Source organism: Corvus brachyrhynchos, unplaced genomic scaffold, assembly GCF_000691975.1.
Source record: "Corvus brachyrhynchos isolate BGI_N302 unplaced genomic scaffold, ASM69197v1 scaffold398, whole genome shotgun sequence".
NCBI classification, from domain to species: domain Eukaryota; kingdom Metazoa; phylum Chordata; class Aves; order Passeriformes; family Corvidae; genus Corvus; species Corvus brachyrhynchos.
The window spans coordinates 1,479,164-1,495,418 of NW_008239780.1; the positions used below are offsets into that span (position 1 = coordinate 1,479,164).

Genomic DNA, 16,255 nt, shown 5'->3' on the forward strand with positions numbered 1-16,255 from the left:
AGGAATGGAAGAATCAACTGTATTATTTGAATAATGACCGCAGTCTTGGAATCCTTGCAACTGGAATTATAACAGCTATGTCCCAGTACAGCACTTGAAAGAACTCTGATGGAATAACTCTATGTGGCTTCTCTACAAATTTCTGACACTGGTGTAATTTTGAAGCAGTGAAAGCCATATCTTGTTATTAACCTTCAGCATTCAGGCCAGTTGGCAAATTGGCACAACATGCTATTCCACCACCCTCATGGTAAATACATGTCAGTCTATAATCATATAGAACAGTTAGAACACTTTGATCTTGTCCATATAATAAACCAAAGACAGACAGAAGGTACTTTAAAAATTTCTTCTCCTGATCACATATGGCTGTAGCAAAGACACAACAATGTTGTTTTGATTGGTGTAGTTAAAAATCTGCCAGTATTTCCAGGGTGAAATTCGGCTGATGCTGCCTAAAGAAGGCAGAAGAATCAGAAGCATATTATCTGTATGTTTGTAGTTAGCTGATAGGAAGAGCCTTTACAAAGATGCTCATAAGCAGCAAGGCAAAGCTTAAATGAAAACCATGTCATCTCTGGGAGAGGTACATTGAAATCTGAGCTAACAAAGGAAAATGACTTTTCATGGAAGTTCAATATTGCAGGGTAGAAAGAGGCAAAATATATCTGAAACAGATATCCAGCTAAGGATATTGAAAGGATGGATTGCAACAGAGCCGAACAAAAAGCCAGCCTAAGTTGTGTCCTACAAGTAGTATAGGATTAGCAATACTAAGTGTCTGAACAACTTTCAAGTCATATTGAGCTGCTTTTATTGAGAACCAATTTAAACACAATGAAAACATATCCTGACAGCTGCTTTGGAGTTCTGCAAGAGGATTTTCTGGTTCTCAAGGGATGGCAATTGTCCAACAATAACTTTGGATGTAGGAGTATCTGGAGGTGGTGCAATGAAATTGGTTTATGCCAGTCCACAGGTCAGAGCAGAGATTAGGCTGGACATTGGAAAGGACTACAAGTAATTTGCCAGTCCTTCACCTCACAGAAAGAAACATGATTGCAAGACTTTGCACCTATCAAACTAGGTGGAAGGTGTACTTTTTAGCAGAGAGGGCCAGACATAATTGAAACAATTTATCTAGGAAATGGTAGACTACCCTTAATTTTCAGTCTCTGTGTGAAGCCTGAATTTCAAAACACTCAACAGAAATTGAGTATCAAGCAAAAACTGAAGGATAATAGTTATTTTTTGGTAATGTTTTACAGAAAATCAAACAGCATGGACAACATGGTCTTTTCCACCCTCAAAAAAATCCATGAATGATTCCAGAGCTCAGGCTAGGCCTCCAAACATTGGCAATTCTTAAGGATATGCATGGGTCACACAGTCACCTTTCATCTCTTCCTCCAACCATTCTGATTCTTGTCTTTCCCCGGTCTGCCACTTGTAAAATGGAAGTTTATATTGTTTGAAGGGCTAGAGATGGGCAGGTAGGAGAAAGTATTATAGAGGTCAACCCTCTTCGGGTTGGGCCACACTGTATCTGGAACAATATATTCAAAAACATTCCAGAACCTTTGCTATTTCTCCCTTTTAAAGTCTGCCAAGATACACTAACTTCTATTTTAAAACCCCCATAAAATTTAATATAATGTATCCCTGTATTTTGAAAGTATTTGGAATTTGCTGGGGAACACAGAAATCCTCAGGACAAGAGCCTATATTCTTCAAGGTGCTACAGAAAGGCGAATTTTCACAGCACTGAGAATGTGGTACAGAGATGGCAAAAAGCAAGGGTCTGAGGCAGGCTGAGAGACTGCTGGTCTCTCAGTTACAAAGCTGTGCTGTTGTCTGACTCCAGATGAGCAGTCTGAGCTTCACCCATTTCATCCTCGTCATTGCACAGAACCTCATGACTTTCTCCATTCACATGTGACAGCTCATTTATTGTGACCTTGTTACTCCTCTTATGTTTCCTTACTTATTCATTTGATGTTTTCCTTGCTCACTAAATAAAGCTTTATTTTCAACATGCACAGCAATCACTGATCCTAGGAAGAACATCTCAGGCACAAATGAACATCTATACTTCAGCCTAACACTCGGTATATTGCCAAGACCATCCTGAATCTAGTCTAACACCTAAGAAGAAACATATATTTGAAAGGAGACGTCTGAAGCATCTAGCTATGATGCCTGTTGGTAGTTGTAAAAGCATCCTTTGATGCTTTGAAGACCGTAGGGATGGAGAGGTATTTTCTCTACTGATGGAGGTAAAGAGGTTTCCTTCCAAAAGTGTTCAAAACAGCTTTGGAGGTTATTTATTAGGTTTCTGGTTCCTTATCTAACTGCCCCATGCAGCTGACACAATAGACCCATGAGACTGACACTGCTTTTTGAGCTACAATAACATTGTATTAAAACAGAATTAGTTTGCAATATTTTGTTGACTAAAAAATTAGTACATAGCTAACACCTCTCCTAATTATTTGCTTCATTAATGGAAATACAATGTAATACTAAGCTTCAGAGAATATTTTTAATATATAACAAAATACAAGATAAAAATGAGAGCAACTAGGCTTCTGCTGAAACCCAATACGAAGTCAATTCTTATCAAAGCAGGTGCCATATCTGACAGTGTCAGACTAAAATTGCATGCATTAATTTTGGAGTGTGGAATGAATGCAAGGTCTTTGTAACAAACACTGAAAATAATTAGCAGGTCAATATTTTGTTGCTTAAAAATTCATCACGTAGAGGGACATTTTATAAGTCCCTACTTAAAGATTATAACCACACACTTTAGAAATCTGAGCAGAAATTTATACTGTTCCAAGTGCTCTTCTGAATGATGATTTCTAAGAAAAATTGGTGACTTGGACCACTGGCTGTATTCCACAGTATTCAGCAAATCTGTCACTTGCATCTATTCTCTACTGGGATGTGCTACTTATCATCTGAGATTCTGGCTTTATGAGCTCTATAGGGGAAAAAAATAGTAGTACATACATTGGTAATGACATGCTCCATTACAGAGCAAAATGTGCAGAGTGCATTCATTTTAAGAAAACGAAATGTAAATGTACAAAGCACATAGGAAATCCATTTCAACTCTTAATCAAATTTAGTGGGATCAAACCTTGATGGTCCTCCAAGGAAGAAGAGAGTTTTTAACCCAGCATGAAAGAATGATGGTCTTTTTTGTTTAAAGGTTTTTTTGACAGAGCTTTCTTACTTATCAGTCATTGCATTTGTTTTTTTTTTTTTTTAATATATCTTCCCAACTCTCTCAGAACTGTGGATTCCCTGATTGCATGAGCCTGACAGGTGCTCAGCAGCTCATGTGAGAGTCGTACTTGCCTCCAGTGCATGCCAGGAGGCATCTGCCCTCTTGAAGGACCACTGTTCTCACCGTCGTGCCACCAGGCAGAAACGTCCTTGTCACAGAGAAAATGCGTTCCTTATCCTTGGCAACTGAAAGCCAGGTGCTGACAAGCCCATAAAGTGCCATGCTACAGTACCCCTGGTTCATCCCTATCTTGTTTTTTAAATTCCTATTAGCACAGTAACAGCAATCATTTTCTTTCATGACTCCAGCAGAAAACACAGGCAATGCTGATAAAGTCAAGCCTCTATCATACCTGTTGAACAGTCTGAACCTGTCCACTGTGGCTCACAGCTGCAGAGTCCCGTGTCCAGGAGGAAGGTGCCGTGCCCTGAGCACTGCTCCTGGCACACGGGCAGCGCAGTCTCACAGTTGACCCCGCCCCAGCCCGTGGAGCAGTGACATTCCCCTTGGACACACACACCATGGCCAGAGCACATTGGATCCAGGCAGTCCTCTGGAAAGCAGGGAATATACAACTTAGAGCATAAAACTTGCACCTTTACAGTTATTTACTAGTGAAATACAACAGGCATTCAGATTAATTCAATGATTTTTTTGTGCAGATACCCAACTGAAACAATGTTAACAAACCAAAGGGAAAAACAGTCCGTTAACATCTGCGCAAAAGGATAAATCAAAAACAAGAAAAAAAGCAAGCATATAGACTTAGAGGCCACATGAACATCTTGTCATAGATTTTGTCTTATTTTTAAAACACAGATTCCCAGGACAGATTTATTGGTCTAAGCTGGTGAAGTCGCGCTTGAGTAGCATGGCTGGGAAAGAGCTGGAGCAATTAAGAGTTACTTCTGTAATTGTGCTTTGTATTTCCATTTGGGTATTTGTGCACTGTGTTTTATTTACATCTGGGAAAAGAAAGATTTATTCTCTCACCTTCCTGTGAAAAGCTATCTCTATAGCTGAAAATCTGCTACAAAAAAAAAAGGTTATCCACTAAGACTGAGTAGTGAACCTCTAACTCAATGCTTGCTGTAAAAAAACATGTCATACACATAAAAAATATGTGCTGGGCAATTGCAGGTAATGAACAGCTTCATAAAAGTCATAATGTACCGATGAACAATTTGCAAACAAAGAACTAAATTTGTTCTCAATTTGGATTAAACTATTCCTAGTGAAAAATTCAGGAGCTCTGTAGAAGAATTTAAATTGGCTGGTCAGTGCTGTATGAGCAGCATATTCTTTCACAAAGCCTCAGCACTGCTTTAACAAGACAGGTTTTAAGCAGGAAGCTTTCTCTGGAGGCTGCAGGAAGACTGCAGAGCTGAAGGATCCGTGGGGTCTGAGCATGGGAAACAATTAGCCAGAAGCCCATCCATGTTATATCATGCTTCAGACTGATGTTTAAGAGGCACTGTGAAAGTTCTGCTATGTATTTCTCAAGTACCAGCACAAGTACTGGTTTAATAATTAAATTGTAAACTTAACAAACAGTATCCTGTGCTACGTGAATGCAGAGATGTTTTCTGCTTCAGGAAGGGAAGGCTAAATACTTCAGACATAGAGATTAATGGCCTCCAATTTACAGGACCTTTCAACCTAAAAATAAAGAAGTAAAGCTTTATCTTTTGAACTGCTATGCCACCAATTCAACATCTTATTTCAGGATTTATTCTGTATCCTTTTCAGGCTTCCAGGCTTGTGGACAGCACAGTTTAATTCTGAGAGAGGGAATCAGTGTTTCTGGACAATGCACATCTTGCTAAGCATACGACAAAAATACACAGCAATTTTCTCTCATCCTAAGACAGCTCTTTATTTTGCTGATATTTTAAAATTCATCAGGTGACTCCATTTCAGGAATGATAATCTGGCAGGACAAATTCAAAGGACCCCTACAGCAATGAATACATGCAGTTACTGGTGCTCCCTGCATAGTACATCTGTTGCTATGTCTGTTAACAGCAGTGCTATAAGACTAAATCATGCTTACATACAATAAAATAATCTTAATTCCTGAAAGAATTCCCTAACTACTGCACAAGTTATGTTTTACAATATAAATGGAACAATCATGTCAAGGACACACTGTTATGATAAAAATCCACCGTACTTGGCTACACAGGTTGGTTTCATCCACCGTATTTCCATATTTCTACATTATTCCACCTTTTTTTTTTAAATTTAAATAAGTATCTTACTATAAAACTCCAATGTTTTCCCACTCTTGGTTTCAATAGCTGTCAGTATATTTATGTCATTTTTTTCCCCCAACCATTTTGCAGGATCTCATTATGGCAAGAAACAAAGCAACTAAAAACAGCAGTCAGCCTCTCACCAGCTACAGGCTTGTTCAGCATCATGGCCTCACTGAGGAATCTGTGTATTACTTGCTTTTTCCCATTTGGGTTTTCTTGGTTTCTGAAACTACCAACAACTGACTATGTCAGAAGCATTCTCTTGATCCTCCCTTTAAAAACCATTCCAGCTATGTCAAATCTATCAAATCCATCCTGGACATTTTTCTGACTAGAGAATTCAAGCAACATAAAAAGCCTCCTGTGTGTGCTACTCAAAAGAATTACCGAAAATCTCTGTAGCAGGAAGCACAAAGTATGCTGTCACTAGCTCCAGGCGAAGGGGACTAGTGAAAAATCATCAAATCAGGGCAAGCACGAGGACGAGTTCTGCTTTCTGAGGCTATGCACAAGGGAAGAAAGTCAAAGCTGATGAGCTATCTCAGACATGCTGAGGGAAATAACAACTGCTTTTGTCTATAGATGAGGGCAGAGACACATCGGTACCATCAGCAAAAATACAAGAACTTGTTCTCACAAAATTTCCCACTTTTTGTTAGTCAAGCCTTAAAGGATGCCAGTTTAGTGCCGTGAGCAAAGGCTCCCAGTAAAAATGACATATGACAACAGAATTACACAATATGTGCTGGTAAACTGAACCTGTTTGCTGCCCTTTTGGCTTTACATTGTCAGAAGAATATAAGATGTAACAGAATGAAAAAGGGAAAAGCTGATTATGATCATCTGATTGCTTTGGAGAACTACCACATCATGTTTTGCTTAAATGATCTTCTGACTGCCTTACCCTGAGCTTTTGGCCAAATAAAAATAAATAATTTTATCTTTTCAAATGAAAATGTGAACTTTATGTGATCGGTCCACTGGACTGTTACCAAGACCTGAATACCTTTACCTTTGAAAATTTTCTATCCTAACATTACTTTCTATGAGACAGTAAAGGTAGTTTTGAGCAAAATAGTACTGCTTCACAGAAAGCTGATCACATCTGTGTGAGTTTTTAACTACCTTAAAACAGGTGGAAATTAAAGACAAACATCAACCCTCGGGACTATAGAGAAGAAAACTTCACAAACCTTCCTCACAAATCTCTCCTTTGTATCCAGGGACACAGATGCAGACACCCATGATACAAGTACCATGGCCAAAGCAGGTTGGATCAATACACTGCTCTTCTGGAACATCACACTCTGGTCCTTTCCAGCCATTTCGACACACACAGTGACCTTTCTCATATTCTCCATTTCCGCTGCACAGCACTGGACAGGAATCTGAAGAAGGCAGATTGACCTTTTTAATGTATTTACATACTTACATAGATTAACATTTATTGCATTTATCGTTCTGTAAAATTGCTTTTCCACTCCAGCTCCTCAATTCTTCATGTGGTTCAGGGGTTGTGACAGACTGAAATCTTTGAACTAGGTAGTGCAGCAGTAATACAATGTCCTTGTCTCCTCAGTCTGCCTCTCTTGTATGCCTTAATCTTGACCAGAAATGGGATATCATAGAAGATAAAAACACTCTCTCCCCTTGATTGGCCTCTGTGGAAAATTTGCTGTGATGCATGATTTTCAGTAAGATTAGTATTTCCTTCCTGTGAACTGAAGCAGGATCCTGCCCTTTTCTTTTTTCTTCTAAGAAGACATAATATCACTGAAGTTGTAGCCATTACTGATCTGTATGTAAACCAGCAATGTGGAAGCTTACTTTTACAATCCAGTATCAATTTCTGAGCCAACTGAGTCTTAAAAAAAATAAACCCTAGATTTGAGGAGACATTGGAAAACCATGAGAACTTCTGGACATCATATGCAGCGGATAATGGATAATACTGACAGAAATAGCTGAAGCAGAAGCAAGCTCACTTAACAGATTTTTTTGCTTTAATGCTGGAAAACAGTCTCTAAGCTGCTTTAGGTTTCTTATCTACACCCTATTCTAGTTAGGACCACAGAAGCATTTGACTTACTTGTGTTTTCTCCAAAGTGAAACTGTTTGTCACTTTTAAATAACAAAACATTATGCTAAGCTAACACACCTATTAAAAATGTATTTTACAACTACAGACAGGATGGAAATGGGGATGGAGGAACCTATTAAATCTGAAAGTCAGGGAGGGAGAAGTGGTTGATCCGAGTTAACTCACGTACAGCATAAAGAAACTTTCCACATGTGTGCTTGTACTGTATCTGCCATCTGGCTGGAAAAAGGAATTTAATCTCCTTTAATCAGTTTGAATCTTTGCAAGCCCAGCAGTCACACACCACAATCATGATCCCTGTCATGCACCTTGGGTCAGTTAATATGAGATTACCTTTTGCACAATCAGGACCAAGGAATCCTGGGAAGCAGTGGCAGTGGCCTGAGATACATTCTCCATTCCCATTGCAATTAGTAGAGCAGTCATCCAGGATTTCTGTTTATTCAGGCAATTGTGCACAAAGGAAAACATAAATTGGTTGAATTTGAAATGAATGGCATCTTCACCTCACTCTGCAGGACACATCTCAACATACAAATAGGTGCAGAAGCAGTAAAAAGCCCATTTTCATTCATAGGGAGCATAAAACAAAATTCCTGTTCAAGCAGCTTACAAATATTTATTAGATTTTGTCTTGACAGCTTTGAGATAACAGGTGCACCATTTATATTACACCAAAAAGCTTTTAAAGTAAGTGTTCATGTAAAATTTACCACCATTAAAAGCATTGCAGGAACCTGAGAACTTGCTGAAAAATGTACACCTTAAACACTTTCTTTTATTGCTGAAGTAATTTGTTTGAAACCTGTTTATAGAGTAAATTGCCTTCTACGGTGTTCATTTGAACCATGTGGAATTGAATTCCTTGGAGAAGGGCAGGATTTCCACTTCTATACAATCAGATAAACAAAAAAATACTCTTTTGTACAGTGATGAAATTCAATGTGATAAAGAACTAAGAACTAGATTTGAAGAAAAAACCTCCACCTTCAGTTCTGATCTTAAACTTGCCCATGTTTTATCACACAGCTTTGGATATTAAGCCACTTAAGCTCACATATCTGAGGACAAGCTCCTATCTCTACATGGATTAGCTGGTTCCAATTTACACATATATTTCCTACAGGAATGCAGTGGATTCACTGATTTATATGGATTTTCCATAAAGAATATGAAGCAGAATCAAGCTAAGATGATCGATCCTGTGCGGAGCAGGTCACTGTCAGACCAGCTCCAGGACTGAGGGACTCTGCAGCCCATGCAGGTGCTGGATGGGAGAGGGGCTCAAGCCAGGGGAACTGGGACTGTTCAATGGCCACATGCACTAATAGATGTGGGGAAGCACCTCTGGCTATAGGAAAATGGGAAACTTGATGCCTTTCCCACAAAATATTTGAGGAAAAAGAAGAAAACCCAGATCCTACCATTAATAAAAATGACTGACGTAAGTGTATTTTGATCTTGTTTATGGCCACTTAAAAAGACAAGGATTGGCTCCTCTTGAAAACTCCTATGGTTATTTGAAAACATTCTTTTCAGGCTATCAGTTTATATTAAAGAACAGACATTTGATGTACCTCTGTTCATCAGGTATCCACAACCTGTACACAGATGTCTGTTTCAAAGTGAAAAAAGCAGCACATTTTTAGAAGGAAGTTTTCTTCACAGAAATGCTGCTCGTTATTAATTTTTTCATATTACTGCTCATTATCAACTCTTGTCTTGCTCTATGTGTGCACTTGCCTGCCTTCCCAGTTTTCCAAGAATCACATGGCAAATGATCCCTACATTGATGTGAAAGGAAGAATTAATGGTTGGATAAGTTACTTCCCCTTAATGCAATGTCCAGTTTGGGCTGCCCTTTATTTAGTTAACGGAAGTACTTGAAGCATGCCACGTTCTGCGTGCAATTTACCCTTCTCAGGAAAGTCTGAACAGAACTTCAGCTAAAGTGCCAGCAAAATCAATTTTGTACATAACTAACATGGAGCATCTTGAAATACAATCTAACAGATGCTGATGAGGGGCATGGCTGGTTCACAGAAGCATTTGGCAGAGATGCATCCAAGCTCTTGCTCTGTTCTCAGGGTTTCTGGTCCTGGCTGATTCCTTTGTTGGCAGAGATGTCAAATATGACTCTAAACCAGTCTGGGTAAGAAGAATGCCCCAAGGATTTATTTATTTATTTATTTATTTATTTATTTTCCTGTGGAAACTCCCAAAGAAACAGTCAAGTTATGATGCACAGCAAACTAGGGAAGAAGATACACAGGTTATGAAAACACAATAGCTGGCAGTATTTTCAAATGCACCAGCAGTAGATTCTTGCAGCAGCATGAACAGACTTTTCCCCAAAAATATCTTCCTGCAGCCATTTTGAAGATGAAGTACAAGGACTCCTGCCTGCACTGTGGCTCACATGCTTCCCTCTTTCACAGTCTCTTCTTTTTTATCACATGTAACATGAATTAGACTCCGGCGATTAATTTCTTTTTGGTTTTGGGGGGAGGGGAAGGGGAGGAGTAGAAATTATGCTACTAAATGAAATATTATTTAAACCCTCATTTATAAACCCTGCTGTCTTACAATAAAAGTAAACAAGGGATCAGGAGTTTGGATACTGGTCTGGGCTGGAGTTTGGCCTGGTTCTGTGGTCTTTGTAGAGCATCTGCAAAGATGGTTCATAAATTGCTTGAATCTTATTTTCTCAGATGGAATTGAATAATGGCATATTTTCTTGCAGAAGATCAACTTTTTTGAACGGAGCAAATATGAAATTTTACACCAGAACCAGTCATTACAACTCTATCTTAATTTCTAATTTTTTTCTTTTAAGCAAGTCCTTCAGAATCTTGATATTTGAATCATACTGTCCTGCTCTGCAAGGTTTTTACCACAAAGTAAAAATAGTATCCACTTTTTCTGAAGAGCAGATGGCACGTCCATTACTAGTAAAGACATCTTGCTAAACATATGGTAGAACAGGTTAACTAAAGGGTATCGTGGTTAAAGTCTTGCAGCAAACCGAGACTGTCATAAATACAACACTTCACCTAAATTTAAATTCCAAAAAAGCCCTATGTGTGAGGACTGCTCACTCACAACACCTACATCTGCAAACATTTGCCCACCTATATGTGTTAAAAAGGCAGGAGGGATCTCATATGCAACCAAGATGCTGCCTCTTGTACTTGCCCTCTGTATTCCAAACAAAATGATGCATTCGAATAACTGCATAAAACAACACCAGCCATCCATCAAACAACACTCAAAAACAAATCCACAAAAGATTTTCCAACTGACTAAAACACTGGAAATAAGAACTTAAAGCCTGGATAATTGTTGTAGGATTTATGGTTCCCATGTAAGTAGAGAGGGCGGACATAATCTCTTTTACTTGGAACAAGATAAAACCAGAAATTACTCAAGAATTTAAGCTATCATATAAAAATCTTAACACATGAGAACTTCACACTTAATTAATTTGATAATATCTATCTTTAATATACAAATGTTGCTATTTGTCTAATATTGGCTTAAACATGAAGTTGCTCCACTGAGGTTAATTAAACCAAGCTGAAATAAAACATATTTAAGAGAATACTTAAGAGGAGCTGGAATACATCAAATACATCTTTGAAATGTTATAATCAGAATAACAATTACATTGTGATTGTTCTTACCAATAGCTGTAGTTAGTACAAACACTTGCTCTACTTTCTTTCCATCATTGTAGAATGCCATATGCCAAGCTCCTTGATCCATATACTCGATGAAACCTGTCTCTTGCAGTGAAGTTAAGATCAGGTTCCTGGGAGCTTGCTGAGGCTCCTCTGAGTTTTTTGGTTCCTGTTTAATTAACTGTTTTCCATCCATCAGTTTTACAAAATCAAACTGAAATAATAATGAGCAAAAATTAACCGTCTAGCAAATATTCATGAATCTACTCTGCATGTCTCCTTCAAACATGAATAAACAGTTGAAATCTTAAGAGGAATTGCCTAAGTATACACCAATGCGGACAGCAATTGCATAACCTAGTCAATTTAGCTTCAGCTTATATATAAAAAGCATTATGGTAGATCAGAAATCTGGCATCAAAACTGGCATAGCTGTTTGCTATGGCAGGATAAAAACACACTTGCTTCACTAGATACAGCAGACTTACTCCAAAAAACACATCTATTTAATGGGAGTAATTCCAAAATTCCCAAGGAGTAGCGCCTGTGCTATGCAGCTATTCATCTCAAATGCCAAGAGCAGATTAAAAACCTGTTGTTCTATACCAGATTTTTAAATCCTTGCCCCTTAATATCAATATCAGATATCAAAACCTAAATACACTTTTTCTTTAAGTAATACAAGTAAGTATATATTTTTTACAGGACAGTTCTTAATACCTAACCAGGCTGATGCTGACAACTCCAATGCCTGTTAACCTCAAAGCACCAGAGATTTCTATGAATCCCTGTTCAAGAAATACATATATTTCTCTAGGTTTTTTAGGCGTTCTGATTTCCAGTAAAGTTCATTGTCAGCTCAACTGAGGATCCAGCTTCAATTAAAGTCAGTGACAGCTAAAAGTGCTTATTTCTAATATCAAAACTGTAGTAAAAATTTCTTGAGGTTAGAGCAGATGATCTCCAGTGGTCCATTATAAACAATCTTTCCATGATTCCATGTATATTTATCACACTCTGTGGAGTGTGATCCTGATATAAAGAAAGATGAAAAATTTATTATCCATAGAAATGACAGCTTCATATGCCAAATACATTAAACCTAAAAAAAAAAAAAAGCTGAATGTGACCAGCAATATTGCATATGACTGCTTAGCTAGGTTTTCTCTTGCAAAATCCCCAGGAGTAAGCACTCAAAAATAATTTTGATCTTAGAAACCAGAGACAGCTTTTTTCTTTTCTACTAACTTTTTATACTGACTGTACAATCTGTTTGTTTCAAGGGAATCATAAAAAGGTTAAAGCATTTTCAAGTGAACTGGAATTTCATCCCTTGCATAGAAGATGCTGGATCTATGCAGCAGGACAGTGTGTACCTGTCCAGCCTCCCAGACAGTCACATCCCTGAGGTTACAGCTGCTGATCTGTCTGTTATGACACTTTCCCTTCCTCTGAGAGAGCACAGTTTGAGGTATTGCCAGAGCTCAGTAAAAGAAAAGGATAACCAGACTGTGGTTACAGCCAGGTCCTTTCTCCTTCTCTTCTTTGAAAGCGTGTTGTGAATGCTCCCATCCGCTGCTGTTTGAAAATGTAAGTGTGATAGAATCAGGACCATTTCCAATTACCTGAGTGTGAGTAGGTGGGATGTTTCTTCTGCCATAAATTCCCAGCAGAGAATCCTTCGCCAGTGAAATGTTAAATTTCAGGTACACAGGGTGATGTATGGTAATTTGGAAGCGCCAGAATAAACCAGGTGGGATGGTCTGCATAACTTGTGCTCCAATCTCTACTTCTCCTGTGTCTATGGCCCGGCCCTTCTGAAATACTAATTTTCCAGAAACAAACAAAACAGTCAATTGTGAATTTACACTGGGTGAAGAGAGAAGTTGCAAGGTATAGACATGCCTTAGATATATTGGAATATACAAAAATCAACTTCTAACACTGATAACTGCATTTTTTATTCAACAAGTTGGAAAACACAAACAAACATGTACAACATATTTCCAACAACAAGTGTCATGGGGTATTTTTGCACTGGAAATCTTGTAACACTGTACTGATTATGAAAAGGAGGAACTGCTGCTGCTGCATAAACCACGGTCTTTGCACATCAACTATGCAAACAAAACATATTCAACTGCGAATGCACAGAGTGAGGACAGAGGGAAATTCTACCTCTGGCACATATTTCAGAGTGCTGCCGAAGGGGCATTGCATAAGCTACACAAATGGACCCCAGAGAGGACAGAAAATCCATCAAACCTGGTAGTTCAGAGCCCCCGTCCAAAGCCCGGATTTCTATTAATCACCATTCCTAATGGTTTTATTATGGTAGTGTTAATCTAGTCCTGGAGAAATAAAGAACATCTGTTCTGGCTTGGTCTTTGTTCATGAAAATGTAATAGGGGCATGAGGACAGGGAAAGGCACTCTGAAGACAAAACTGGCATAATTTCATAATGCCAAACAATAAATTTGCAGACATCTGCAATATGTGACTTCACACATGGGTGTGAGAGCACTGAAATAGAAAGGGAAATGGAATGCATAAGGAAGACTTCGCCAAACTGAATTGGAGCTGGCTTGCTTTGCTGGCTTATATCACCATCTTTATGTTTTTTACTGCCTGTCTGTGATCAGCATCGTGACATGCTGCAAATCACAGACCCAATCCTGCAAACATTTGAGTTAATTCCATTGAAAGGTTTGTAAAACTCTACTGACATTTCCATGCTTTGAACTAGAATAAGCAGGATAGTGTGTGGCATTAGAGGATGAGTCAAGAGAAGATTGAATTCAGCAGCCACATCCATCTCTGTTTCATTTCATTCCAGAATCACAGTGAAAAATAACGAGGAGCGAAGTGACTGGAGCCTCATCTTTTACAATAAATGCATATAAATATCTAATCCAACAAAATGTACGTGAAATTTTATAAATCACCCCTGGAAATGAAAACAGCAGTACCAAAGCTAAGGCCAGCTTTTGCTTGAGTGTGTTAACAACAAAGACCCTCAGTGGGACTGTACACGGGCTTTAACTAGCGTAGGAAGTACTTAGCATTCTTAATGAATAGAGATTTAATTTACAAGGCAGGAGTGAATTCTCAGGGTACCAGATCTTCCAGCTTTACAGCTGCTTTGTGTCACCAAACCCACAGCAAGAATGAGGAGCTAGCTTATAACACCTCATCACATAAATACATCTATTTTTAGATCAGAAGCTTGTAATCTAGTACTCTAAAAATACACCACTTACTTAGTTTAAGAGTTAAAATATTTCCAAATTGCTGCTTTAACGATGTTCAAGGTGAGACTACTTCTGCCCAATTTGCTTCACAGAAAAAATCTTGAATGTTGAGTTTTGAAAGAGAATTAAACTTCCTCTGTTGGACAAGGAAAGTGGATACCTTCCCAACCCAACACAAAAAAAGATCCTACTTGGCTTATGTAAATTTAAAAACCTTCTCCCCTATTTCCAATACTCTAGAGATATTCAATCTTAATGATCCTTTGCAAGCAGTTACTGTGAGTTAAGTAAAACACTATGGAACTTTTTGGTGATAGTGACACATGGTAATTAATATGATTCAGTTACAAGACAGTAGAGCACTAAGTAAAAAGCCAGGGACACAGTATGATCTTTGACATTAAAGGCGTTATTGGTCAGTGTTCAAGGTCTTTAACATACAGTAGCTACTTATTTTTTGAAGTGAGAAGGTCTGCTTCTTTGTTGAAAAGAAAAAGTGTTGTGTCTTCAGTTTGGGTGAATTCTCACTAACTGATATTATCAAATGCTGCTGAATATCATATTATCAAATTATGCTGAATATCATATTAGTGTTGCTACGTACCTCGGGAGTTTTTCCACATTTGGCTGAAAATACCTTTGCTCTAGCAACAATTTAATATAAGCTTTAAAAAAACCAGATGCACTTAGATGTCCATTTATCTCATCCCACAGGAAAGAAGTGCATGCTGCTGTTCACAATGCTAACAGGAAAATATACATACTATCTACCCCTACTGATAGGACACAGTTGCAGAATCTCTACCTTTCAAATGCTAATTTTTCAGACAACCACAGAGCATGGAAAGGCCACTGGAGGGGCCATGTCTGAAATGCATATTTTCATATTCACTGAGCCACTCTGCTTTCTTTACAGAAAAAGAATTTAGCTTTGCTTCTGTGTTTAGTTGATCTAAGCAGGTATTTGGCTGTACAAAAAAGGCACCTGAAGACACACCCCTCACAGACTATCCTTGTCTACTTTCTTGCTCTCTCTTGAAGAAGTCCAAAATAAGGTTTAAAATTACAGTGCTGCAATACAATTCTGCTCTTGTAAAAACATTTTTTTTATGACGAAGTATAATTTAATTATCTATATTCAATTCCTTGTACAGCTCGCAATCTTGCCAACTAGGGTATTAATTCTTCCCTATGCTTTCTAAGCAGGGTTTCCTCAGAAGTCTAAAGCAGAAGATAGATTCTTAATCACAGGTTTCTCTCAGCTTCAAGAAAGAAAAACTCTGAACAGCGTGGTGCCAATTACCTCCACAAGAATGTATCCATATGCTTATTATTAATGATCCTGAAACAATCAATTTCCTTGTACTCCCCTGGTAAATAGCAGCATCAATAGGATATCTGACTTTTTAATCACATAACTACATATTAAAATGTTAACTCGTAGCCATGGGTCAGTGTGTTATAAAGTGATTTCTTGAAGAAATCTGACTTGCTGGTTTACAAACTTCATTTTCATTAAAAGATTAGTTAAAATTTACGCTTTCCAAGTCTGGAAAAGCATTCTGTGCTACTGCATTGAGTTGCGAAGATGTGAGGTCACAGTATCTGACAGCAGTTATTTATCCCTGTGAAATTACATCAGAGGCTTCAAGTTTACAGCCAGTGCATCA

General features: G+C 38.2%; 1 protein-coding gene across 8 annotated transcripts in view; it reads right to left on the minus strand.

The window, feature by feature from the left end:
* The window catches only part of TENM1 (teneurin transmembrane protein 1), an 828,305-nt gene that overhangs the window by 116,060 nt on the left and 695,990 nt on the right, over nucleotides 1–16,255 (minus strand). For all 8 annotated transcript variants that reach the window (XM_017743128.1, XM_017743129.1, XM_017743123.1 and 5 more), the window contains 5 exons: nucleotides 12,960–13,159; nucleotides 11,338–11,548; nucleotides 7,988–8,089; nucleotides 6,747–6,941; nucleotides 3,648–3,848 (listed from right to left, as the gene is read on the minus strand). In XM_017743128.1, the coding sequence (XP_017598617.1) occupies nucleotides 3,648–3,848; nucleotides 6,747–6,941; nucleotides 7,988–8,089; nucleotides 11,338–11,548; nucleotides 12,960–13,159 (909 nt within the window). The remainder of the gene's footprint in view (nucleotides 1–3,647; nucleotides 3,849–6,746; nucleotides 6,942–7,987; nucleotides 8,090–11,337; nucleotides 11,549–12,959; nucleotides 13,160–16,255) is intronic.